We start from the raw sequence: 26,095 nt of genomic DNA, 5'->3' as shown, positions 1-26,095 counted from the left end.
CGTATTCTTAAAGCAAGTATGTATCCATGTTTCCACCCTGTTTTTTTTTCTTCAAGAAACTGAAAAAGCAACTTAGGAAATGTTTTAAAAAATTAAGTGAGGAAGAACATTTTCCAGTTTATTTTTAAATAGCTATTTACATGACAGCTTTGTATAAATCAAATTTTCTTACACGTGACACACATGGTATTTCTAAAAGCAAAAACATTTTCAACCGAGAGGATAGAACAACATAAATGGATGAATCAACGTAGAAACAAGAAGAACGTTCATCTCCGCCTGACAGACTCTCTGCCTGAACCATGGACACACACTTGACCTTCTGATGGCATTCTCGATCTTTCAAATACCAATTAATTATAGCCTTTTCATTCTTGGCATCTTTTGATGCAGTAAGAATCTATTCAACCTTTTATTTATGGAATAAACACTGGATGTTCATATATAGATTCTATATAGATCTCAAATAAAAAAAGTGAGTATAAATCGAGTAAACAAAGGTTTGCTGTTTTGTCGATGTGAGCATTGTTTCTGATTGAAGTATGTTTACATATCCTCATTCAAATCGTCAATCCTTATTGTGCACAACCACACAGTAAGGAACATGAACCTAATACAGTAATAGGCTACACTGTAACTTCTTCTGAGGCAATTTGGTGTGGGAACTTTCGGTAAGATCTCTACAGCAACTTCAAGGGGAAAATGCCCCATTTAGAGTTTGAATGATCTTGTCAATGGAGCAGGTCCCTCACAATGAAAAGCGGCTGATCACCATTTTAATAATGGATATGTTACTATAAGACATATTATCATGATACATGGCAGCATAATTTAGAAGAACCACCAGTGAACACAGCTAGGTAAAATTGAATACATTATTTTGAGAAGTAGTGACATTAAATTTCATATTCTGAACCTTTGCAGTGATCAAATCACATTCACAGAGATGAACTGCTACACCTCAGTGTTCAAAGATTTTAAACACCTGTGAACTTCAACCTTTTGTGAAAGCTATATGAAATGTATTATATGGCCTGACCATCACAGATCATAGGATAAGTGTGAAATCAAATTTAGTGCACCTCTAATATTGACCTGTGCGTATGGATCAAAACATCAGGTTGAATCATGACATAATCATTGAACTCTATTGCTGTCAAGTTTCATGCATGTAAACTCTATAATACTCCCAATAAAAGCCGTTTCTGTACTTAAAAAACACATAAAGAAAATATTATTTGTTTCAAAATACTATGCAGGGATTAAAGGGAGAATTAATCAATTCAAACAACATCTGGTTGTTTTCAACCTGAGATTAAAAACCAAGATTCCCCCCCCCCCCCCAAATGTCATTACAGTAGGTCTCGCCTCCTGATGAATTATCCACTCAGTCTAAGAGTCACAGAAAGAGAACAGTGACACAGTCAATGAACAGATCCAGATACTGGTTCATGTGGGAAAGTCCAACTGGGCTGGGTTAACATCAGTCCTGCCACATGATCAATCACACCACATCAGGGCTTGGTTTGGTTGAACGTGTTCCACTCACAAAGTTATACACCAGGAACTGAGAGGTGCCGCAGTAGTGCGTTGCGAAGAGCTTGCCGTCAGGGGTTGGGTCAGAGAAAGCAATCTCATCTTTGCTCAAGTACGAGCCGTAGATAAAGTTGTTCCTGCGTGAGATGAAAGAACAGAATAAAACATGTTGAGATATTTCGTGAAGACAAGATGTGTGTGTGTGTTTGTTAATAAGTGAATGTATCCCTCATCATGAAAGGAGCAAGAATATCAGTGTTTACAACGTGTATCACATGCATACCTCTTATCATTCCTTTGTAGATTCAGGTTTCATGTGCTATGACTACATCTCGAAAGTGTAAGAGACTATTTGGTGTTTCGAGCTTTGTCTGAGCTGTGTCTTTCCAAACTGAAATGTGTAGTTTTTCTTCAATCGACTCCAGCAGGGTTCGACTAAGACAGTGTTTACAGGGAGAGGGACTGCGAGAGGTGCTGCACCTGAGACACTCGATCATGCGCGATGCGATGCCCTGGCGTCTCATCATGCTGAACACCCAGATGCGGCTGATCCCACAAAGGGCTGGCTCGGCCTTGGTGGAGCAGCACCATGCTCTCTGGCGCTCAAACATCACCTTCTCCCCCTCGGAACCCTCCGGACTGGGCTCCTCGATCACCCTGTAACCCTGGAGACACACACACACAATTATTACATGCAAATATTTGTGAATTATGTCTTGATTCGATTTAAAATTAAGAATCCTTGTTTAAAATGGTTAATTTTCACAACAACAATCCCAGAACACTTACCTCCTGAATGTGCTCGGCTATAAGGCATCCTGCCACTTTCTTGTCGTTGGAGATGAAGAGGAAGGTTTTGGTCTTGGACGGACACTTGGTCTCCACCTGCTGGAAGCCCAAGTCATTGTCCACCATCTCCCTGATCTCCTCAACCTGCACAACCAGCCAGCACACTCAGTGAGGATAGAGACTGGCACAGGACTGCTGAGTAACACGTCGAGAGACAGATTTTATTTTAAGATTACTTATGTTCCATAACCGTAATTGTATTCCATATAAAAGTTATTTCAAGTTGTCGTTTGAGAGTAAGAGCATAGCAAACATACCTTCTTCAGGGCATACTTGGGGTCATCAGGAAGGACCAGAATGATCTTGCCATCAGGGTACTCCCCCAGAATCCTCTCTTTCTTCCATCCCTGTTGAACACATTGATTAATTGATGCGTTTTTTTTATTGTGGGAAATTAAATGCAGGGTTGGTAAGTTTTGCTGTGTTAGATGGACTGTGTATTAGAGAGATAGACTGTGTGTCAGAGAGATGAACTGTGTTAGAGATATGGACTGTGTGTTAGAGAGATGGTCTGAGAGCTAAAGAGATGGCCTAGGAGTTAAAGAGAGACGTGTTAGAAAGACTAAGTGTGGCGTGTGGTAGAGTGAGCAGCTGGCACGTGATTGCATGGCAGTGAGCGACATGTCCCTCTCACCACGTATCTGACAGCGCTGATGAACTGGTTGTGGAAGAGCATATGCTGGGACTCGTCTTCAGGGTTGGCAGCAGAGTACAGCATCCCACAAACACTGCAGGCCACAGCGCCAAAGTGCTTCTGCCCAGCATCCTAGGAGATGTCAAACAACACACGCATGCAAGCAAGCAAACACACACAATAAGCTCTGCATCAGCCATGATCACAGCCCTGACGGTACACCATCGTTCACATTCATTACACTGAGGGAAGTGTTAAACACGATTTGGTTAACTCACAATGATGGTTTGAGTTCCGTCTTTGTCTGCCTCCTTTAGCTTCTTCACTTCTTTCATGAGATGCACGTCAGAGAGGGGAGCACTGTTCTCTCCTGCCTCAACCTTCCCTCTGCAACAGAAGGCATTCACGGTTAAGTGTCCTGAATGTTTAGGCAAATAATGCGTCTGTGAAGGGCGTATTCAGTTTGTGAAGGATTCTTACTGGTCGAGCGGCTTTTCTGGTGCCTTTGTCTCCGTAGTTGTTGCTTGTGTTGTTGTTGTTGTTGTTGCTTGTGTTGTTGTTGCTGCTTGTGTTGTTGTTGTTTCCTGTAAAGCTGTTGTTGTTGTTGCTGGTGGAGGTGTAGCCGTTGTTGTCTTGGCATCTGGTGCTGGTGACTTAACCTCTTTAACTATGAGGATGGTAAGAGAGAAAGATATTAAAATCATAAAATGTGACTTAGATAAAGTATTATGACACTAATAGGTTAAGCTAATTGGAAAGATAACAACAACAAACAAATCTGACAAGTACATGTAAATTAAAAGATGTTGAGAATACCAGCAGGCTTGTCTTCGTGCTTCTGTTTGTCAACAGGGCCTCTCTGAGGCTCTTTAGGAAGAGGGGTAAGTACCTTCCTTGTCGATATCTGTAAACGAATGGTTAGATAATCACTTTGAAACATTGCACATCACAGACTGCATAGTTATCACAAATGTCTGACTTAATCATTTTCAAAGTGGCTGTCTGAAAAGGAGCTTGACAAATACCTCTGGCTTGCCGTTCTTTGCAGTCATGGGTGCCACTTGCAGCGCTGGCACTACGAGTTTCTTGACTATGGGTTTGGGTTCGTCGTCCATGCCGTCAAGCTCAAAGTCGTCAGCGGAGTACCTGGGTCTGGGTCTGTAAGGCTTATAGTCCACCTCAGGCTTGGGTTTCTGTTTGGTCAGCCCGTTGGGCATGGGCGGAGGTACCGCTGGCAGGACTCTCTTAGGACCACTTCTGGTAACTCTGATGGTAGGTCCCTGCGTGGGGGTGGGTTTTGGGGGCTCAACTTTAGGGGGTTCAACTTTAGGTGTTGCAGGCTTGCTGGTGGAAGCTGGAGAGGGAGCGGGAGCTGACTTGGGTGCAGCCGGACTGGGACTGGGACTGGGCGTAGGCGTGAGGGGGGAAGTTTTGGCCACCGGGGATGCTGCTGGAGTAGCGGGAACACACAGTGATGACAAGGCGGGTTTCACATCTGACTCCGGAGCCATCTTCTGATTTGCCTGGTCCGATTTGAGCTTCTTCACCCTGGTCCATGACATCTTCTCCCGCTGCAGCTCCACCTGCCGCAGCCTCTGGAAGCGGGTCAGCTTCTTCTTCTCGTCGCTTTTCAGGGGCACAGTCACCTGGCTGATGAAGAAGCGCCTCTTCGGCGGCTCCACTGTGGGCTTAACTTCAGCCGGCCCAGCCTCAGGGGGCTTGGCCTCGGCTAGTTGTGCTGGTTTGGGTTCATCGGCAGCGACAGCAGATGGAACCCGCTCCTCAGGGCCAGCCGGGGTCGGGACAGCAGAGGCGGTGTCCGTGTCCTGGGTAACGGGCGGGGACGGTGATGGCTGGCATTCCACATTTGCGGGTTCAGTCTTAATGGGAGGAACGGACGGCTCCTCCTTCACCTTGATCAACATGCTGTCTGAGGCGATGTCGTCAGCTATCTCTTCACACAGGGCCAAGAGGTTGAGCTGCCTCAGTCGATTGGCCGCTTTCTTGGAGGCGGCTGCCTTCTGCTCTGCCAGGGCGGCGAGGCGGGCTTTGGTCCTGGCCTGGGGGTTCATTTCCTGTTTCTTAGATTTCTTTTCAACGCTGACGTTTGTCTTTTTAACTTCAGTGGATACACCATTCGTGCTGCTTTGATTGGAAGAAACCGGGGCTGTATTTTGGGTACTTGGTTCCTGGATTTTCTGCTGGCTGCATGCTACTTCTTCTGATCTTTTCACTGGAGGGAATTCTTGTTTCGCCTGAATTTTCTGGTCTATGATTTCCAGATCACTCTCCAACTCTTCCAGGCTCTCCCCCACCACCTCCACAACACAGTGCCCAATCTCTATGTCCTCCACAATTATGGGGGTTGGTACAAGGCACTCAAGGTTTTCTGCGCGTTCAAAGTCACTGTCTTTCTTCAGGACCTCTGCAGAGCCTTGAACACACACATTTACAACCTCAGGCCTACCGTCATTTATGTCAGGAAAAAACTCTCCACAAATATTGGACTCTTGGATGATTTTAGCCAGTGTATCAAGGGGAGGTGGACTGTCACTGACTTCATTGGCCGAGTTGTCCATAGCATCCTGCTTCATCTCCTGAGTACCTTCACTTTCATTCACCTTTTCAAATGTGGGATTTGGCCCCTGTGTGCCTTCATTTTGATTCAGATCTGGGACAGCATCTGGCTGTATCTCTTGGGTCCCCTCACTTTGATTCACTTGTTCAGGTGTTGTATTCAACTCTTTGCTATCTTCAATCTGACTCTGCTGTTCAGGGACAGGAACTGAGTCCTGAGTCCACTCACTCAGATTAATTTGATGTTTAAGAGTAGGATCAGACTCTTTCTCATCTTTCACCTGATTCACCTGTTCACCAAGGGCAGCTTCTGATTTGAACTCCGTCCCCTCACTCTGATTCCCTTGATGATCAAGACTGGGATTTACATCTTTCACTTTTTCACCCATTACCTCGTTCACGTTACCGGGGACAGCATCTGAAGTCAGCTCCTGAGCCTCCTCACTCGCAATCTGATTCACCTGTTCACCAAGGGCAGCTTCTGATTTAAACTCCGTCCCCTCACTCTGATTCCCTTGATGATCAAGACTGGGATTTACATCTTTCACTTTTTCACCCATTACCTCGTTCACGTTACCGGGGACAGCATCTGAAGTCAGCTCCTGAGCCTCCTCACTCGCAATCTGATTCACCTGTTCACCAAGGGCAGCTTCTGATTTAAACTCCGTCCCCTCACTCTGATTCCCTTGATGATCAAGACTGGGATTTACATCTTTCACTTTTTCACCCATTACCTCGTTCACGTTACCGGGGACAGCATCTGAAGTCAGCTCCTGAGCCTCCTCACTCGCAATCTGATTCACCTGTTCAGGGGCAGCTTCTGATTTAAACTCCGTCCCCTCACTTTGATTCCCTTGATGATCAAGACTGGGATTTACATCTTTCACTTTTTCACCCATTACCTCGTTCACGGCATCTGAAGTCATCTCCTGAGCCTCCTCACTCACAATGTGATTCACCTGTTCAGGCGCAGCTTCTGATTTGAACTCAGTCCGCTCACTCTGATTCCCTTGATGATCAAGACTGGGATTCACATCTTTCACCTCGTTCACGTTATCGAGGACGGCATCTGAAGTCAGCTCCTGAGCCCCCTCACCCGCATGATGATCAGGACTGAGATTCAAATCTTTGCTCTCTTCAATCTGATTCACCTGTTCAGGGGCTGCATCTGATTTAAACTCTGGAGTCCCCTCACTCAGATGTATTTTTTTTTCAGGAGTGGGATTAACTTCTTTGCTCGCATCGATCTGATTCACCTCTCCGGGTGCTGGGTCTGACCTTTGAGCTCTTTCTTCTTCAATCTCTTGTTTAGGGATGTGATCTGATGGCATCTGTGGGATCCCTTCATGCTTCTTCACATCATCTGGAACGGTCTCTTGTATCACTTCTTGATCTGCCTCACTCTGATCAACTCTTTCTTTCCTTTGTTCAGGAACATAATCTGATGTCACCTGTTGGGCTTCTTCATTTTGCTTCAGTTGTGGAGGGACATAATTTAACTCATTCCGCTCTTCAGCTTCATTCACCTGTTCGGGGACGGGATTTGACTCTTGGGTCACTCCACTAGGATTCCCCTCTTCAAACATTTGGGTTAGGTCACCATGATTTGCCTGACCAGGAAGAGCCTCTGATGTAATGCCCTGTGTCCCTTTACTGTGGCTTACAGTTTCAGGGGAAGAACTACACTCTTGAGTGATCTCCGTGGTATAAATCTCTTCTGGAACGGCAAGCTCATCCAGAGTCCTTTCATTCTGTTTGGTCTCTTCAGGGGTTAGATCTGAGTCTCTGGTCCCCTCACTCTTTTGAACTTGATCAGATGTCTTCTCTTCCTTGCCCTGTTCAGGTGTGGAACTCAGCTCCTGGGTCATCATATTCGGGTTTACCTGTTCAAGGACATCAGGAGACTCCTCAAGTCCTTCACTAGAATGGACCTGATGAGGAGTAGGAATTGACTCCTTATGAGCTTCATTCACATGCTCAGGGACAGAGTCTAAAGTCACTGGCTGTGTCTCATCACTATGATTCACTTGTGGTGTGGGATCGGACTCGTTTCTTCCTTCTCTCTCTTTTAGTTGAGCAGGGATAGGATCTGGAGCCACATCTTGGATCTCGTCCCTTAGTTTGACCTGTTCAGGTATAGGATTTGACTCTTTGCTCCCTTCACAAGCAGTTATCTTCTCAGGGACAGCATCAGATCTCACCTGTGTCTCTTCCCTTGGTTGTATCTGTTCATGGACCGGTTCTGTGTCTTGGACCCTTCCAGTCTCTCTTAATTCCAGAGGTGTGTGAGCCAACTCTAGTATTCCCTCTCTCTCTGCCAACTGCTCTGGGGAAGGATCTGATGTTGACAGTACAGGTGCTTCAGTTTTCACATTCACATCTCTTTGGCTCTCTGGGCATTTGGTCGCCTCTATACATCTCTCCTTTATTGTTTCCTCACCCTCGCTCCCAGACTTGGGCCAGCTGCTTGGAGGGGTTGAAAACCTTCCATAGTTATGATCCATTTGTATTGGGTCAGGGGGCATTACTTCGCTGGCCTCCTTAGGGTCACATGATGACCCTATAGCAGAGCGCTTTCCTCTCACTCCATTCGAGTATTGTCTGATACAGCGGGGTCTGTCTCCCTCACTTCTCCCTTCGAACAGCTCGATTTTACTTCCCTCACTGCTAAGCTCGTCATCAGATTCTGTAGAGGCTGTTCTAGAGATGCTGGCTGGTCTCTTGAGGGCAGCTTTGGAGTTGGCCGTCTTTGAGAGCGCTTCTCCGCAGGAGGCACTTGTGGCTTTCAGCAGCTTGGCTTTCTTGCCAGGAGAACTGGGCATAGGCATGGGGGTGACCTCTGTTGTGTTCCCCTGAGAGGAGAGGCAGGCACTGTTTGCTGGTGTGCTTTCCTCTTCGGGCTCCCCTAAAGACTTTTTTCTAGCCCGGGGAGCAACTGTAATCCTCTCTGAGACTGACGTTTCGTCAGATGTGCTGGATGTTTCTGAAGCTGTGGTATTCTTGATTGGTGAGGGAAGATCATTCTGATCCGGTTTAATTTTCTTGCCATCTGTATCAGGAGAGTCCAACTTTCTTTTAGGGGCTGGCATTCTGTTGGAAGGAAATATTAAAATAATTTGAGATTATTAGAGATTAGATGGCAAAGTAACGATCTATTTTGTAGAACAAATCACATACTTTTACAGCTCTAGACTTTGCTTGTTTTCTAGACCTGTGCTGTACCGTTAGCAGCCAGCGGTAAATATATAAACATAGCTAGGTAGCAAGTTAACTTAGCGTACGTCGTTTTCGCCTATGCTGGCTTGGTTATCAAAAACAACAATGGCACACACATTACGCTTTAATAACCAAACCAAAACTTTCCCCTTGAGTTATGTAAGTTAATCAACAGCCAAATTCACCAGTTTGTTACTATGCATGCTAGACTAGTTAACTACTAGCTAGCTAGTAGCAACTAGCGTCACAACCGTGCCATTTGATTTTGCATCGCTAGCTTGTAGGCTAGCAAGCTAACTAGCCAACCTTAAGTGATAGCTAGCAGAATCTGTGCAAAAAGCAAGTCAAGATATGCCACTCGATCAGCACCATACGACTAGGGTAAATGATTTAAGATCAAAAAGAAACATATGGGAACATAAAACAAACACATTTGCCACTAAAACTCACTTTGATGTTTTCTTAAACAACAGCTGTTTTTTTTATCCTTCTTGTGATGAGAAAAATTGCTATACTTCCGGAGACAGGGTACCGGAAGTGAGGAGGCGGGCTAAGGGGTGTACTGAGTGTCAAAATTAATGACACACAAAAAATATATATTGTGCACGGAAGTCACAACCTTTGCCATCGAGAGATCTCTGTCGTCGCTCTGTTCACAACGACGAGTAATGTTGAAAGTGACTTAGTTGAATTAGTTTATGTGGGTTATATTGAAAATCAACACAGGGAAATGTACTTTCAGACACAAGACACGATGCATTTATATTGTATTTTATTCATAAACTGATAGCAATTCAGATCAGTGATTTGAGCAACTAGCAAGGAACTTGTAGAATTACACTGTGCTACCATAATATTTATTTCAGTTTAAAGTGACAATACGTTAATATGAACTGTAAGCATTTGACACCAGAGCAGACACAGTAAAAGGAAAAACACTTCTTTCAAGGATAAGTAGAGGCCACGACAGTGGAACAGGTAAGTGCTTTCTATCATTTTTTCAGGATTCCACTTCCTGGTCCTCTTCTTTTAGCACTGCAGATGTTGCAAAACTGAACTCCAGGAATCTGAAATATAATAAAGTCATACATTGTACAAATCATATTTAACCAGTTATATACTGTACACTACTGGCCTGCTTTGATGGCATGTCACATACTGTAGGGACTTACTGTTCCTGGAGATGGTAAACACTCCTTGTGGAACATGTGTCTGCAGTGGAAGACCACCACACTAAAGGGCTGGGCCATGTCTAAAACACAGAATAAGAAACCCATGAATGCATAAGAAAGTCTTGTCAATATCATACATCATATCTACAGTTTTACTACTACTGCATCATAGTCAAAGGAAATGTCACACACCTGAAGGTAATATCGTAGCGTGACAGGATTCGCAGATATTCTCCTCTACAAAGCGAACAAGAACGTTAGTATGTTACATTCTAATCCGGAGAGATTATATTTTTCCAGCATCATACACAGACTGGTACTCACCATCTACCCGGACGCCTCTCATCTGGGTCCTGTGCATCTTCTGGAGCAAGGACAGGGAGTCAGCCACTAGAATCTTCTTGCAGCCCTCCCGCAGCAGAATCTGTAGGACAGGGAAAGAAAAAGCTGTTTAATGAGGGGAAGGGACTGTTATTCTGAATTGAGGGTGGGTTATTTAAAAATGCATGTCAGTAATTGTCTTTTGGCTGACTGGCAATGTTACCTGTAGGTTGTAGTCCTGCAAGATCTTGACCAGTGAGTCTCGCAGGTTAGGGATCTCCATGCCCTCCTTAATGCGGTGGATCAGCAGGATGGGGTCCACGTGTGTCCCAATGTTGTTCAGGAGACCAGTGATGAAGGCTAGGGAGGGAAACCGACATTTTATTTGATGTTTCTGTTTTTGTACCATCTTGTAGGTAGAGGACAGTAGCAAAAGTGTGAGAATTTTTTTTTATAAAAAAAGTTAGATTATTTGTAGAATGTTTCATATAATCTCATTTTACAGTATCATTTCAGTTTATAGAGTGTCTATGTGTGGTTTGACTTGCGCGGTTTGTCGATTGAGTAAGAGATGAGATCCTCCCATAGCTCAGCATCATCCTGCTCCTTGGCGAACTCGATGGCCTTGTCCACATCTCCAAGCTCCTCCATGATCATTTGCAGAGCACGGCGACAGTTCCCCATTCTACCTGGAAGGAAGCAGCCAAGTAAGTTTCCTGCAGGTAACTCACCTGACTGGCTAGATAATTACAAACACGTTTACATTAAATATCAATGATTTATTTTTCATTCAGACCAACAACATATAAAACACATTAGATAGAACAGGGGACTCATCAACTTTAACATGACCCGACTAAGACACTTACTGAGCAAAAACACAGTTTCCCCCACAAAGTTCCTCTGTTGGCATATCTCCAAAGCCTGAGAAGGACCAATACAGTCGACAGTTGTATTTCAAATCGGAAATGTAATGTGAATAGAGCTCTGATAATGTCATTGTAAAATGAGAGGCTATGATTAACCTTCTCCAGAGGACAATGTGTGCTGTCTCTGAGGAATGGCAGCAGGTTGGGGCGATCGTACTCAGCATACAGACCAATCTGTATCTCATGATATTTCTGACCCTTGTGGTGGTCTCTCTTAAACAGTTTATGTAAGTACTGCAAAATAAAAGGGGGTGGGGCATTTTTTAAATGAGAAAAATACAATTTCAATACAGTAAAAGAATACCATCCAAATGTTGCCAATAGTATATTAAAATGCAAAGCATACTTAAAGACACATTAATTTAGTCTTTATTTACCATTCAGTCCATGAAGAAAATACAAATGTACTTTTACTACGATTTACAGTGACTGATTTACTGCCTTTCAACAGCCAAAATGTTAAAGAGATGATGGAACTCACCACGTGCAGCAGCTCAGGCCTGTCTCTCAACTCCTCCACCACTCTGTCAGTCTGCAGAGCAAAAACAGGACGGATTGGGGTAAGTGAACAGTGGGTGGTCTAATATTAGTGTGTTGTCACTTGAAACCTTCTGTGAAGGACCAAGGGTAAGAGGAGAGGGAACACGTACCGATATTTTGTCTTCGTTATCCAGGAGCATGTCGACAGCTTTCTGACAACAGACAGAAAAAAGTGCTCTTTAGACTGAAGTGCACATGAATTATGAGCTTTGTGGTCCAGTCCAAACAACGTTATTAGAAACTGATATCACACTTGTATTGAAGTTTACCAAATACTGCACAATTGTGTTCACCTGAAAATATACAGTACAACTGGTCTAAATGATATGCATTCATGGGCAAGTTACCTCTTTATCAAAATCCATGAGGAGAACAATCTTATCTTCTATGGATGTGAATAGGTTGTGTTTGTGGATTAGTTGGTAGACGTCCTTGTGCCTCAGTCTCAGGTAGATCTCCAAGGCTTTGTCATATCGCTGGTCATACGTGTAACTGCAAAGACAGTAATAGGAGAAGGTCAATGGAGGCAAATCTTTGGGACAGACGTTGTTTTGGGAAAGGTTCAGAAGGCAGAGTTACAGAAAGGGTTAGAGAAGGTGTTCCATGTTCATTACAGCATGGGATCACTCACAGCTCAGCCAGGGTGGTCAGCAGAGTGCTGTTTTTGGGGTCCTTCTTGAGGTGGTCAGTGACAGCCTGAACGATGGTCATGTTATTGAACAACTCTCCCGGCCACTCACGAATCAATGTGGCAAAGCCCTATCAGTAAGACAAAGCACATCATTAAATTATATTATATTACAGTAACTCCTCCAAATGTAATTGAATGGGGGAATGTGAAAAGCAGGACCAGGTAAGATGACAGAGTAGACAACCTCATAGTCCGTCTTGAGGAACTCATGTAAGATCATCTCATAAATGGCTGGTCTGAGGCGAAGGTCTCCCCTGGGCAGGTACTGACTTATGGCCTGGAGCAGGAGATGGATGCGAGATAGTAAAAAAGAGAGATATAAGTGAAATAAGTGAAAATGAAGGCAACAAGATGCAAGAAAAGGACAGTCGTGGGTTCTAAAATGTGTCCCCACACACTATTTTATCGAATTAACACAACATGTTTTCTTCAAGGCCTGACTTACCTTTAACTGGCCAATTGTCTTAAATCTATAGACCTCATTCTCCCAGAGTTCCATGTTTTTCCCCAGAACCTTCTGGCACTTTCTGGATTGAGGGGGAAGAGGGTAATACTCACTTCCTTTTTCAGATACATTTCCTATATTCCTAAATATATTTAATTAGATTTAAAGGACAAACTACTTTTTGGATGTGGTACCTGGCAGCTGTGTCATAATCTCTTTTTTCCACCAGGTGATTGATGTAAGCCATCCCAATTTTCTGTTTGTGACAGAGAAAAAGCTTCCTTAAGAACATGAAAATGAAGGATTGGATGGTTTGACACATGGTCGCGTCACTGTCACCAGCACATTAGCATACCTGAACCTCGTGGCGTTTGATGTTTTTGAAGCTGATCTCAGCAGCCATAAGAGCTTCCTGTAAGGGAGAAAAGAGGGGTTTGAAGAGGATACATACTCACATCTCAAATGTATCTCCACCTGTTATGACTTCTTCAGTACAGTAAATGGTAATGAAGGATGGTATGCAGACCCACAATACGCTTCCATCCAACACCTTCACCTCATATTTCTTCTTATCGAGCAGCCAGTCAATGTGGTCGTCCTGGTCTCGCTCCTTGGCCACCACTATGTCTTTGGGGCTGATGATGTAGAAGAGGGACTCTCCCTCGGAATGCTCTGGTGCGCAAACACAGGGACAAATTGATCCAGCATGTTGACATATACTTTGCCATGGCAAGTTCCTACACAGTGAATGTGTATAGTTTATGTGTTGAAAATATGGCAACCAATTCCATTTAGTCGTTTCAAAATTCTGGAGATAGCCAGGACTATCTTACCTAGTCGGTAGTCCCTACATTCGTTGTCTTGGAAGTTGCGGACAGTGAGTGCATCTGACGAGATCTCCTCACAGCCCTCTGGGAGAGGCTGGATGATGTCCAGACGAGGCCGTGCCCGGAACTCCTCCTCCTGGTGTAAACACACGTACGTGTTAACTTACTCTACACAAACAATCTTATTTGTAAGCGTGTTTGGATAAAATAATATATATAACAATAAAAAAAATGAAGTAACCATGTGATCGGAGCTCTCCTTCACAAAGTACAGTGTGACCAGCTGGTCTGCCAGAGGTGCCAGTCCACTGATGAAGAACTCTGTTTCAAAGGCAGACACTGCCAACGAGAAACCCACAAGACCGGAACCTCGTTAGACAGCTCAAACGTGCCAGCGTGGAGGTGGATTGAGCTGTGTCCAGTGTCCAGCTGCCCATTCACCCCTCAGTCATCTCACCTATCTCTACATAGCGGCTTGGTAGGTCTCTCATCTCTGCAGGGTCCCTCTCCTTCACAGCACAGATCTGGAAAGAAATCATCATGCTTACCCGCACGCACACAGCGACTCGGACACACAATGCTTGCACGCACACACAGCACACTGACATACAAAGACACACACACACCTTAATGGAGGAGCCCCAGCCAACAATGAGAGTAGAGTTGTCCTTCCAGCAGAGACTGCAAGGGTACATGTCCGGCCTCAAACTGACGTTGTCTCGCAGCACGTTGGTGATTCTCTGTCTGGTGCTGATGTCGAAGATCTTCACCCCCTGACGGAGAGATTGACAGAAAAACACTGTTACCCCACAGACGGTCACCACAGCCGTGATTTCATTGAGCCCTAACCCTGAGCAGACAAAGCAAGAGTTAAACCCTAAGCACAGGTGTTCATGGGAGGCCTGTCTACGTTCTTTGCATACTTGTCACTGTATTCAGACAGGATGACAGAAGAGAAGGATGTAAAGGACTGGTTGTCAGGAGCGGCACTGGAATTGGTTTATGCTAGCTGTGAGTCTTACCACATTGTTGGCCCAGGCAATGAGATTGGCCCTCCACTGCACGTTGGTGATGGTTCCCTCGCCCTCGTGTAGCAGGGAGGTCTTCCAGCGGCTCAGCCAGTTCCTCTCATACAACAGTAGCTGGGGAGAGAAAAAAGGAAAACATCGAAGCTGGCGTGCCATATTATACCCAACTGCAACACCAGTCTTTGTAGCTGTGTCTGACCACTAAGGGGCAGTAGAGCACAGTAACAAAAGATCCTGTTTGACAAAAAGAGTAAAACTACTGAAAACGTTTATGAGTGATACAAAACCCCAAAGGATTGGGAAGAAAAAAAACGATTGAATACCTGCTGTTATGGCTCAGTACATTCTTTTACAGGTAAAGGCAAGATTGTATTCTTAGTTATTCAAAACTCTATTTTTCTCAATATTTCTTTTAAATAAATGTATTTGAGAAACTTGACTATTCTCTTTTAAATTCCTTTTAGTCCTCATAAAGACAAGTTCCCATCAGATAAGGCCAAAGATACAAAAAGCTTTTCACAGGGACTGAACACTTTGCTCAGTGTCCAAGCAATGGAGACTAATGAACAAAAGCCAGGTTATAGTATTCTTATACAATAGTGTACGTATTCCGACCAAGGCAAGACTTCAAAGACTCTTAACTATTCCAGCTAGCCTGGTAATGTTAACAGTTAACAGCTCTGTCCACAAAGAAAGGATGTGAGACTGAAACTATGGAGACAGAATTGAATTTCCTTTGACAGGATGTTTCTCCTTTTGAGACATATTGATTTTCATCCCCGGCACCTTGAGGAGGTCTTCACCAATTGGAGAGGAATAAAATGAGGAGCAGCAGAGAGGAAGCAAGCAGCAAAGTCGCTCGCACAATGAGGTTTCCATCAGAATCAAATGTGCACTGTTCCTGATCCTTCTCCTCAGTGAAAATGGTATAATTCATTCACGTAAAAGTCAGTGTACGCTATGTTGCGTAGGCATTTGGTTGTGGTGCTTTTCAAATAAATACATAAATGGAAAGTGGAAAGGCTGGTGTGGAGTTTCTACCTCTGTGTATGGTTACAGTGCAAAACACCACTAAGCAGCCGGTCAACGTGTGCCCCGGAAATCCTAAGACTTTGGAGCCTCTTGATAATGATGTCTATTTGCTGTGCTTCTGAGGCATAGCCTTTCAAACACTGTTGAGTGAACAGCACTTTGGGGGAAATGGACCACTCTTTCGCAGTCCACTTTCTCTTTGGAGCACTCCAAAAAGGGGGCCCCAAATCGTTTCACACAAAGGCCCACTGGACGCACAGCCCTCAGCCCGGGCTCCTCAGACCGCAGCACGCCGGCGTGCAGTAAAAATGACCCACCAATGGGAAGAGCCACTGTATGGAGAATCGTAGCTGAGAATTATGAATGAAGATTGAGAGTTTCTAAAAGTACCTTGTTGCCCCCGGTGACAAACTGTTTGTAGTTGGATCTGCTGAACTGAGGGTGCAGTGCCACCACCTAGAGAAAGAGAGGAGAGGATGTCAGGTATCAATGGAAAGGTACCAACGATGGAGGGACAAGAGAAGAGTCACTTTCAATCCATCCATCCATCACTGCCACAGCACTGACAAGCTACCTAGAAAAGTTGACAGCAATTTCATTACTGGGATACAGTTTCATTAGCAGCAATGTGAAGATGAACAAGTACAAAGGGTCGGCTTACTTTTATAGGGCAGTCAAAGTTCTCATGGAAGCCCTCTCTAGTGTAGAGACCAAACACTTGAACCTGCAACAGAGACGCAAGGGCAGGTGATCCAGAGGAACGCTCAATGGAGTGTCGTTATTTTTGGTTTTAATTGCACATGTCTGCAACTATCCAGGAGCAACAGCCAAATGATGGTAGTGACAGCCTGTTTTGATCTCTTCCCTGGCCCACCTATCTTCCGGGTCACCAATTAGTGGACAGGTTGGTTAGTTGAACACTCCCCACAGGGTTTTGGTACAGTAACAAGGTCTTAATCTTTCACTCTGTCTCAGCTAAAGGCAGAAGGAAGGCTAGGCAGCAGCGACGCTAACTCTGAAGTAGACCATCAGTATGTTTTCGTTTATTTTTTACAGCCATTCTCAGAGTCAGAAAAGGATAAAGTAAAGTTTAGTTAAAAGAAGAACATTATCACAGCTCTTGCTCTCTCCTACTTGCATTGCACAGATGATTTGGGATTATCTGGGAGATCGACATGGATTAACAGCAAACTGAATTGGACGAGGACGAACAATTGCTGCGGCATTGATTTTAATTGTCGGCGCCACTTTCTGAGCGACAAGATCTTGTTTTGCTGCTGGAGTGTGAGCGAGGGGGGGCGATATCAGGGGGCATATCTTGACTGCAAAACCCATGAAGCATGATAATAATGATCATGAGAGGCTAGATAACTGCAAGGTGGAGACTGGGAGCAAGGATAGGGTATCCATTCACAGCTGAAGACTGACTGACAGGTGGAGAGATGAGAAATGAAAGAGAAAGATGTGCTTCTCGAATTGTGAGGATTTTTTTTTACAAAGAGAAGACATGAGGAGGATCTGAGTCCTGATTTGCAACATCTTTGAGTGATGGATATTATAGATTGATAGATTCTACAGAGATGTCTCACCTTGCCATCCTCGGAGCAGATACCTACATTCTCCCCACTCTCATCTAGACTGATCTGGTTGATCTTCACTGAACTCTGTAGACACATAAGACTTCCCATAGTAGTATAGTGTAGACAATGGGTACAGTTTAGTTACATTTGTATCATTAGAATGCTAGCTAGATTTATGAACTAACTTGTCCAATAAATCCATGCATCCAATCCAATCCAAATCCATCTATTTAATGTTGTGTGAACACAACCACACCAATGTTTGGATTAAAATAACCTGCTTCTGCTACTTACAATTTCAAACTTCTGAGTCACATTTCCTTGAATGTCCAGTAGGAAAACTTTTCCAAAGTGAGTGCCCAGGGCGAGAAACTGAAATGGAAAGAGTACAGCATATATATATATTAATCCAAAAGATACAAGGAAACAATTCTAGATTTAGCAAAATGTCATTGACGAGTGCTGTGGCTTGAGGATTAAAAATCTAGAATAGCTGGTGTGTATGTGTGTGCGTACGCTTTGTGGTGAAAACGGTGGGGGAGCAGGGGTTCTGGGGCAAAAACTGTGAAATTACAAGGAGTAGGAAAACCCTATTTATTAAAGCAGACACTGTGAAATGGTATTTTTCCTCTCAAATTAAAATGCTTAAACATAATAAATGCATCGTACATCTGGCTTCTCCTGCTGCTTACAATCCAACCGATTCCCCTGCCATGAAGCCATTATTTATCCAATTGCTTGTGTTTTAAACACACATGTAGTAGTGTGTGTTTTAAACACACATGTAGTAGTGTGTGTTTTAAACACAGATGTAGTAGTGTGTGTTTTATACACAGATGTAGTAGTGTGTGTTTTAAACACACATGTAGTAGTGTGTGTTTTAAACACACATGTAGTAGTGTGTGTTTAAAACACATGTAGTAGTGTGTGTTCCTGTAAGTGTATGTTTGCGCACGCGTGTCTGTGCGAGTCCGCTGGGACAAGAAATTATAAAACTGGGAGGCTTTTTGGCATTAGATTAAGTGTGTGTTCTCCCACCCAGGCTGGGCTCCATCCCCCTAATCCCCCCCCGCCCCCCCATCCGCGGCTGACGCGAGTGTGTGCGGTGAGCCCACCATGCTTCACTGCAGTCTATAATGAAATGCTTATATTTACAGGCACAACTGAGCATGTCAGACAGAGCCCCTGCAATCTCCCCAAAATAAAATAACCATAAAATAAATAAATAAAGGGGTCAACCTTCCGAGGCGGAGCGACTTTTAAAAGGATTTATCAGAATGGAATTGTTCAAATGAAATTCTGATTCAGGCACTTAAAATATAAGGCAACATGGGGTTGATGTGGGTGCTGATGGTTTTAAAGGTGCTGGGAGGTTGGCTGGGGTTGGCGGAGGCTGGCTTCACATGCCAGGTGGTAGGCAAAGTGTACATATGGAAACCAATTCTAGAGAGACATGTAGAAAAGCTACATTTCAGCAGCAATGTCTCTCTCACTGACATGGGCTCTCTTTTTTCCACATGAAGGAGAGGGGGAGAAAAAGAGGAGAAGAACAGTCAGAGTAAAAATAAATAAATGAAAATCAATAGAGGTTAATAAAACATCAGGTGAGGAGACATAACGAGGTATGACTCGTCCTCCGCTCAGGCGTGCATGAGTGCACCCAGTTGCCACGACGATTAACCATCAAGACGCGAGCGTCCCACACAACAACAACAACAAAAAACTGTTCAAAGAACAGAGGTAAGAAGCAAAAAGATAAAAGACAGAAAAGCGAGGAATAAAAAGACAATAGCTGGTGGCTGCATATGTCTCCAACCCCAGAGGGAGGGCAGAGCAGAGCAGGGCAGGGCAGGAATTACCTGCCTCTACAGACTGAAAGGAGAAGATGCAAACTGACTCTGAACAGGACGTCTCGAACAAATGCATAAACAATGAAATGTGAAATCCAGTATACTCAGGGCCTGAACGCCCTGGTGGGTGTTAGTCTCATACCTTGTCGTGGACGGTCATACAACTGGCCGCATCCTTTTGGAGAATCTCTGTCACGCCATTGGCCAGTCGCTCATACTTCAACTTTGGCTCCTCCTCACTGTCTTCTTCCTGGGAAGATTAGAGCATCAGCCATGTGAAAAGCAGCCTCTAGGAGTGACTTAGAAAATGATACGACCAAAATGTTGAGAAAGCATTCATTGAATACAAACGATCAGTAATCCAGTCCAAGTCATGAGGTACTCATTCCCAACATTTAAACACTCTTCAAGCTCCACAAAGTAACTAAGAAACTTGGGCAACTGATGCAAGGCACCCAGGAACCCACCCACTGAAAGTTTAAAAGTTATAGTCGACCTAAACAATTACCGTGCCCTGTGTTTTGCTCACAATGTGCTTTATAACCAACGCTACCCAACCTGTGGTGCATCAACACAAAACATAGCCTGCCGTTATGTACCACTGGGCCGGAGGTGGGGGGGCCTGATGGCATGGCGAGAATGGCATTTAAAAAACAATCCTTCCCCACTCTTCACCGCCATGTCTATTTCCTGTTTATCCCGTTTGTGAAATCTCTGCTGCAGGTGAATTGGCCACGGTACTTCAAGCCATAACACAAAACAAAGGCAAACTCCAGCCCCATAGAGAGAAGTGGAGTAGTAAGAGAGGTGGGTATGTGCCCATCTGCCTATGGGGTTTATACAAAGCAAAACACTAGATGCAGGAGGGCTTCCAGACCACATCTTATTAAACCTACATGGTGTGCTGTGTACTCCTAAAAGTAGCACTTCAGAATGAACCTGACCCTGTCATTTCTTCTCTGGTAAACAATGAGAATTTAACGGTTTTCTAAATATTCTGTCCCAGGCTGGTGCCACTGATGCCTGGTCCCTACAAATACAACACTCACACAATTAAGCTTCAGGGATACAAAACGACCGAAGCTTGCGACTGAAATGAAAGTCTGGAGGTGAATGTGTATCAAGTCTGAGCTAGCTTTCCTAAACCACAGCACTGTAACTTGTTTCTCCATCTGTGTCCTGCTCTCACAAACGTCTTTCGAGAGACTACCAGACCTACGCCCTCACAGCCGTCAGCCAGTTTGCCTGTTGACAGCCCACACAGAGGAGCAGTAGCAGCAGCAGCAGACACATAGCGGATGGGAGAACTACAGTCACTAACTAAATAAACAGAGCCTTGCAGCCATTCAGAGGGGACACCCCATCATGCAGTCCCAGGTGGCTGTTTGCCTGCGAGTGTTAGTGTGCTAACATTGAGGAGAGGACTCCTGTTTCTGGACAGAAGATGGAAAGAGAGCATCCTTTTCCCATTTACAAGACAGGAAGGATTATTTCTTTCTTTTTTTTCCAGCCCTCTCCAGTTCTCATTCTGAATTGTTTTTCTTTTGGGAGTAGAGGTGAAATTGTTCAATGCCTGACATTTCATTCCATTCTCTGTTTCATTTAAAGACAGGTTCCACTCTCTTGCAGTCTGACATGCTATATTTTATTTAGTGATTCTCAGAGGCACAGTGCAATAGCACGCTGGAGCAGGGTGATGATACTTAAAGAGTCCACAACACAATCTGTAATGCATGAGAGCTTGTCAACAAAAACTACAAAAACAATGTACTTCTGACATAAAAAGACAGTGCATTCTGTCATGGCAGACCATAACAATGTTTGTATGAATACAAACATTGACATACAAAAACACGTAGGCAAAAACAAAGTGCATGAGACCCATTACCTTGTTAAAAATAAATAGACATTATGAGAAACAGCTTACCTCAGAGTCATCTGCAGATTCTTCACTGGATTTCCTGCCCTATAAGAATGTGGCAGAATTATGGCAAAAATGAACAAGATCATGATTTTTAAGTGGTAGTCAAGGTTGTAATCAGAGAATAAATCGTGCAAATTGTTCTCTTTTTACATTGGTGCTTGTCTGGAAAGATGCAGAATAGGGTAGGTTAGATCGTTTGTGATAAACTGCTTTTGGAAACAAACTTTATTATAAGACAATTGCTAGTGATTGCATCATGATTTAATCTGTGAACATAACGTTTAACGCAATCTGACTTCCTCGTACTACATTTTGGTAAAGACAATCTAGTATTAGGGGGGATACATGGGTAAGTAGTGCTAGCCATTGTTAGTTTTGATGGTCTTTAAAGGTATCCATCGGATGAAATGACTAGGCACTCGAAGCTCATTAGCAACAAAACACATCGGGCTAAACTACACAGACTGGCTTGCTTGCAAATAAGCATAAGCAAAAGCTAGCCTAGCAAACATGCTACACCGCTCACCTGCTCCTCTCCGTCTGCCATTGCACTGCCGGGTCTTGGAAATAGCTAGCAATAATAATATAGCAATTTTCAATAGTGCCGGAAATATTCACGTAAAAAAATTGCACATAAAGGCACAATGTTTACTGGCTAGCAAAGTGGTACCAGTACTCCTCCTTGTCTTACAGCTCCTGTCATACACAAAATCACATGATCGAAATAACAAATGTGGTGCATTATGGGGGTTGAAGTTATTTTGGTTATCCTGATTTTTTTTGTTTCCTGTTTTTTTTAGCACCTTTTTCTTCTTCCAGTAGTCATCATAAACCGAGGAAGGGACATTGCAGCCTTTTTTTGCCCCAGTAAACAAAGAAGTGAGAGAAACATATCAAGGTATTGAGAGAGTTGATGAGCTGGAAGAGGGAGAGCCAGAGCATTTTGTATGGTTTTAATGTAAAGCAAATTTAAGTATTTAATGTTTAAATATCATTTGTTTCCGTTTTTTAATGTGCCTTTTTAATGTGCATAACCCTCTGATTAAACACTGCCCCCCCCCCCCCCCGGCCCCCCCAGTAAAATTAGTCTAGAACCGCCACTGGTGCATCATGATCACTTCTGTAACAGTGTGCATCTGTAAAAATATCTATTGTGTCCTACTCTCAAGGTGACATTGACAATAAGGCCTTATTGCACTTTCTTAACTGTTTTCAACACTATGACCCAATGTTTAAAAGAATGCACCAACAAGAAGAAACATTTACAGCATATGAGGAAAGGATGTCATGATTTCCAAGGACAATAAATATAGCTTGCAGCTGTTATTGTTTCAGTCTCTGTCAAACCTTATCACAAACAGATTTCTTCATCAGGAAACAGTCTCTCCATGACGGCCAACAGCGAGTTTCCAGGTCCCATCCAACGTCTATAAAGCCGAACAATGGATTTTTGGTGTTTCAAAACCCATTGACACTGTATGACTATGTTTAGCTTGTGTTCTGCTCCTCTCTCTTGCCAACCGTCTCTGGAGGAGGGGATCCCTCTCTGAATTGCTCCTCCCAAGGTTTCTTCCATTTTTTCTCCCATTGGGAGTTTTTCTGGGAGTTTTTCTTTGTCTTCCTTGAGGGTTTAGGTTGGTTGAGGGGCAGTTCTATGGGCGTATGTGAAGCCCTCTGTGACATGCTTGCGTGTAAAAAGGGCTATACAAATACATTTGATTTGATTTGATTTGATTTGATTTGAGTCTCTGTCACTAAAAAAGCATAACATGAAAATAGATCATAATGCCTGGTAGGCAAAATTGGTTTTGACTGAGCACAGCATGCAATCTCTGTATCTTGCTGTCTGACCATCTCTTGAAATGGACGGGAAAATGTTAACATTTAGATATTCCCTTTTTACCCTCTGGTAGAAACTTTAACTAACATAACAGTACATTATCAGCCTACAGGAAGTGATCTATTTGGTGAACCATGCCCATTTCACACCTCACTCCACCCACTCGGGAAACAGATCTTCTGAGCTCAGGCTGTAAGTACAACATTCTATGTGTTTAAATATATTGACGATATTGTATCATATTAGTCTTGATTTTGGTCAAGAAAATTAAGACTACATTAGTCTTCTCATATGGGCTGTTTTTATTTAAGATGATTGAGACCCCCATGTTTCTTAAGGAAGTAAAACTTTCCTGTTGAAAATTATTTGTATTTATTTTTGCAGTTAGTTACTATGTTCTGTGTAATTTTGTGTATTCTGCAATAGGAAGTTGCACCTACAGTATGGAGCTGAGAACATCAAGTGTATTAGTGGTCCTCATCTGGTCTCTGGAAGTGGCTGGTAGGATCTCACTAATAATCTCAGAATAGCCTTCATTCTGGATTATCTGTAATTTAGATATTTTTTTCACATGTATTGGTGGTTTTGTGAACATAATTTGTTTAATGAGACCTTTGTTGACTTGTGTTTGCTCATCTGCCTTTAGTTCAGGAGAATACAGATCAGAAAAACGTTTTTTAGATGCAAAGTTGGTAGATGGAACTTGTTGGCTTTGTTTCACACGTTACATTTGCATTTCACACTCTTGTAATCTTGTTATCAGCAGGAAGTTTTTTTTTTTTTTTACACCAGCCTTCAGTTACGGATGAACCCTAGTCTCAGCCAAGTTATACCCTGAACCACCTCCACTATCACTGCACATCAGTCTGTAAATTTGATTTGATTTGATCTAAATGCTCTCCAATATCATGTGATGTATGTTTTTGTTTTACAGTGGTGCAGAGTGAGAAAGTCACTAATGGGCAAAAGAAAATCTGCGTCTTGGAAGGCTCATCAGTGGACTTGCCCTGCTCTTACAGAGATCCTAGTGGTGTTGCTGTCACACCAACAGGATGGTATACCAGATGGGACTTTGGTGCTGATGCTGTAGATCTGAGTCAGAACCCCCAGTACACGGGTCGTGTAGAGTACCGTAGGGATGAGAACAGAGACTGCACCCTGACAATCAATAACCTTAGTCAGAGTGACTCTGCTGGGTATCTCCTCAGATTCAACAATGAACGGGATGACTACTGGGGAGAAGATATCCCTGGAACAATTTTGACAGTCACAGATCTGCAGGTGGAGGTGACTCCTGCCGTAGTGACAGAAGGAAAGAGGGTGACACTCACCTGCAGTACCACCTGTCCTCTGTCTGGTGACCCCTCCTACATCTGGTACAAGAATGGAAAGAAGTCTACAATTGACACAGAAAACAAGCTAAAGGTGTATAGCTATCCATCTAGCAGCTACTCCTGTGCCATAAAAGACCAGGAAGATCTCCACTCTCCTGTAGTGTGTGGTAGGGGCAATCGCTGCAACAAAGTTACCTACATCAGGAAGAAGATATGCGCCTTGAAAGGTTCCTCAGTTGATATCTCCTGCACTTATTATTCCCATAACACAATTAAATCACAGCTTTGGTTCATACCTCAACAAAGTAAAGAACTTGATTTAATCCAAAAATATGCAGATCGTGTGAAAACTTACACGGAGAGTGGTCTCTCAACCCTGAGAATCAATAACCTTAGAGAGAGTGACTCTGCTGAGTACCGCTTCAAATTCAACACTGAGAAATGGTATCACTACTGGGGAGAAGATATCCCTGGAACAATTCTGACAGTCACAGATCTGCAGGTGAAGGTGACTCCTGCCGTAGTGACAGAAGGACAGAGGGTGACACTCACCTGCAGCACCACCTGTCCTCTGTCTGGTGACCACTCCTACATCTGGTACAAGAATGGACAGTTTCTAACCAGCTCTCAGAGTGGCTGCTTTGACCTAGACCAGGCCAGCATTGAGGACGCAGGAAACTACTCCTGTTCTGTCTCTCCACTCCAATCTTCTGATGTGACTATTGATGTCAGATATAAACCAAAGAATGTCACTATATTTGTCAGCTCCCATGGAGATATAGTGGAAGGCAAGTCAGTGACTCTGACCTGCAGCAGTGATGCCAACCCACCAATGGTAAAATACACGTGGTACAAAGAAAATGTTACCATATCTAAAGGAGAGAACTACACCATCATGATCATCAGCTCTGAGAACAGTGGAGGATACTACTGTGAGGCTCGGAATGAAGTTGGATTAACAAATTCCACTACATATATGGTCCCTGTTTTTAACCAATCACCTTTGAAAAAATCAGTCATAGTTATAATAACCGTTGTTGGGCTAACCCTGACTTTCCTCCTGGTCCTTCCTGTCAGTCTGTGGCTTTGTAAAAGGAAAACTTCCAATCCCTCTTCAATTGAGCAGGACAACCTTCATTACGCCAACATCCAATTCTCTCGTCCCAAAAACCAGGATGAAGTGCAATACTCCACAGTCCAATCATCGGAGATCCAGAACCAGGATGGGGATGTGGAGTACTCCGTTCTGAGGTTCCCCTCTGCCAGTGCTGCTTCCAGAGCCCAGTCCCCTGAATATTCTTCAGCAATATACAGCACAGTGAACAAAGCCAGAACCTAAACACAGCCAGCCAACTACACCATAAACCTCCAGCCTGTAAAAAGCGCCAAACACAAAACAACAATGTTGGTAATGACTGGCTTTAGTCATTTACGTCAACAGTGTTAAATAGGTCTTCTAGACAAAGTTGTTATGCCCAGTGTCTTTACAAGCTTGTTGATAGGATCTACTTTGCGGAGTATTACACAGAAATGTTGAGGCAAATTTATTGTTTTTACATTGTTTTTTCTCACTTTTGAAAGCTTGTTTTCTTGCTTTTTGCAGAAGGTGATTAATTTACATAACCATACTGTATTTGTAAACATAACTTTTAGTATGGATGCATTTGTATAACACAGACTGTACAATCCAACCAACCAAACATAAGCGTGTAGATAAAACCTGCTTGTTCATAGAGAAGGTACAATTATGAAAAGATTGATACAAAAAAT

General features: G+C 43.5%; 3 protein-coding genes across 3 annotated transcripts; 1 reads left to right on the top strand and 2 right to left on the bottom strand.

Moving 5' to 3' along the window:
- Positions 1-82: 82 nt before the first annotated feature.
- On the bottom strand, positions 83-9,341 carry esco1 (establishment of sister chromatid cohesion N-acetyltransferase 1). The gene is made up of 10 exons (XM_084703474.1): positions 9,263-9,341; positions 4,045-8,686; positions 3,836-3,923; positions 3,500-3,686; positions 3,298-3,406; positions 3,020-3,151; positions 2,643-2,732; positions 2,326-2,469; positions 2,017-2,201; positions 83-1,673 (listed from the first exon to the last, which is right to left on the bottom strand). Exons 2-10 carry the CDS (start codon positions 8,683-8,685, stop codon positions 1,505-1,507), a joined length of 5,745 nt encoding a protein of 1,914 aa, XP_084559600.1. The 5' UTR covers position 8,686; positions 9,263-9,341; the 3' UTR covers positions 83-1,504.
- A 226-nt stretch (positions 9,342-9,567) lies between these two features.
- On the bottom strand, positions 9,568-21,839 carry vps41 (VPS41 subunit of HOPS complex). Its single transcript, XM_084703453.1, has 29 exons — positions 21,678-21,839; positions 21,155-21,193; positions 19,370-19,477; positions 17,672-17,749; positions 17,387-17,461; positions 16,459-16,521; positions 16,188-16,253; positions 14,760-14,879; positions 14,364-14,510; positions 14,195-14,261; positions 13,979-14,076; positions 13,744-13,873; positions 13,467-13,582; positions 13,266-13,322; positions 13,105-13,166; positions 12,911-12,992; positions 12,650-12,742; positions 12,406-12,533; positions 12,122-12,266; positions 11,885-11,926; positions 11,716-11,766; positions 11,331-11,468; positions 11,175-11,229; positions 10,854-10,994; positions 10,529-10,665; positions 10,309-10,408; positions 10,177-10,221; positions 9,985-10,064; positions 9,568-9,879 (listed from the first exon to the last, which is right to left on the bottom strand). The coding sequence occupies exons 1-29, from the start codon at positions 21,696-21,698 to the stop codon at positions 9,805-9,807; spliced, it is 2,559 nt and encodes an 852-aa protein (XP_084559579.1). The 5' UTR covers positions 21,699-21,839; the 3' UTR covers positions 9,568-9,804.
- A 1,595-nt stretch (positions 21,840-23,434) lies between these two features.
- LOC146274923 (B-cell receptor CD22-like) lies at positions 23,435-25,824 on the top strand. The gene is made up of 2 exons (XM_084703681.1): positions 23,435-23,492; positions 23,926-25,824. Exons 1-2 carry the CDS (start codon positions 23,435-23,437, stop codon positions 25,662-25,664), a joined length of 1,797 nt encoding a protein of 598 aa, XP_084559807.1. The 3' UTR covers positions 25,665-25,824.
- The last annotated feature ends 271 nt before the right edge of the window (positions 25,825-26,095 follow it).

Source organism: Hypomesus nipponensis, chromosome 8 (assembly GCF_054491055.1).
Source record: "Hypomesus nipponensis isolate SF chromosome 8, ASM5449105v1, whole genome shotgun sequence".
NCBI lineage: Eukaryota > Metazoa > Chordata > Actinopteri > Osmeriformes > Osmeridae > Hypomesus > Hypomesus nipponensis.
This window is presented reverse-complemented; position numbering and strand designations above follow the sequence as displayed.

Bases quoted from the DNA above. Each gene is read 5' to 3' on its own strand.
- esco1 (XM_084703474.1), bottom strand. From the start codon at position 8,685: ATGCCAGCCCCTAAAAGAAAGTTGGACTCTCCTGATACAGATGGCAAG. The intron at 3,924-4,044 runs GTATTTGTCAAG...ATTCGTTTACAG, and splicing joins CAAAGAACGGCAAGCCAGAG to ATATCGACAAGGAAGGTACT. The intron at 3,407-3,499 runs GTAAGAATCCTT...CTTCTGTTGCAG, and splicing joins CCAGAAAAGCCGCTCGACCA to AGGGAAGGTTGAGGCAGGAG.
- vps41 (XM_084703453.1), bottom strand. From the start codon at position 21,698: ATGGCAGACGGAGAGGAGCAG. The intron at 12,993-13,104 runs GTACCACATCCA...CCCTCAATCCAG, and splicing joins GATTATGACACAGCTGCCAG to AAAGTGCCAGAAGGTTCTGG. The intron at 11,230-11,330 runs GTTAATCATAGC...GGTCCTTCTCAG, and splicing joins CACATTGTCCTCTGGAGAAG to GCTTTGGAGATATGCCAACA.
- LOC146274923 (XM_084703681.1), top strand. From the start codon at position 23,435: ATGGAGCTGAGAACATCAAGTGTATTAGTGGTCCTCATCTGGTCTCTG. The intron at 23,493-23,925 runs GTAGGATCTCAC...TTTGTTTTACAG, and splicing joins CTGGTCTCTGGAAGTGGCTG to TGGTGCAGAGTGAGAAAGTC.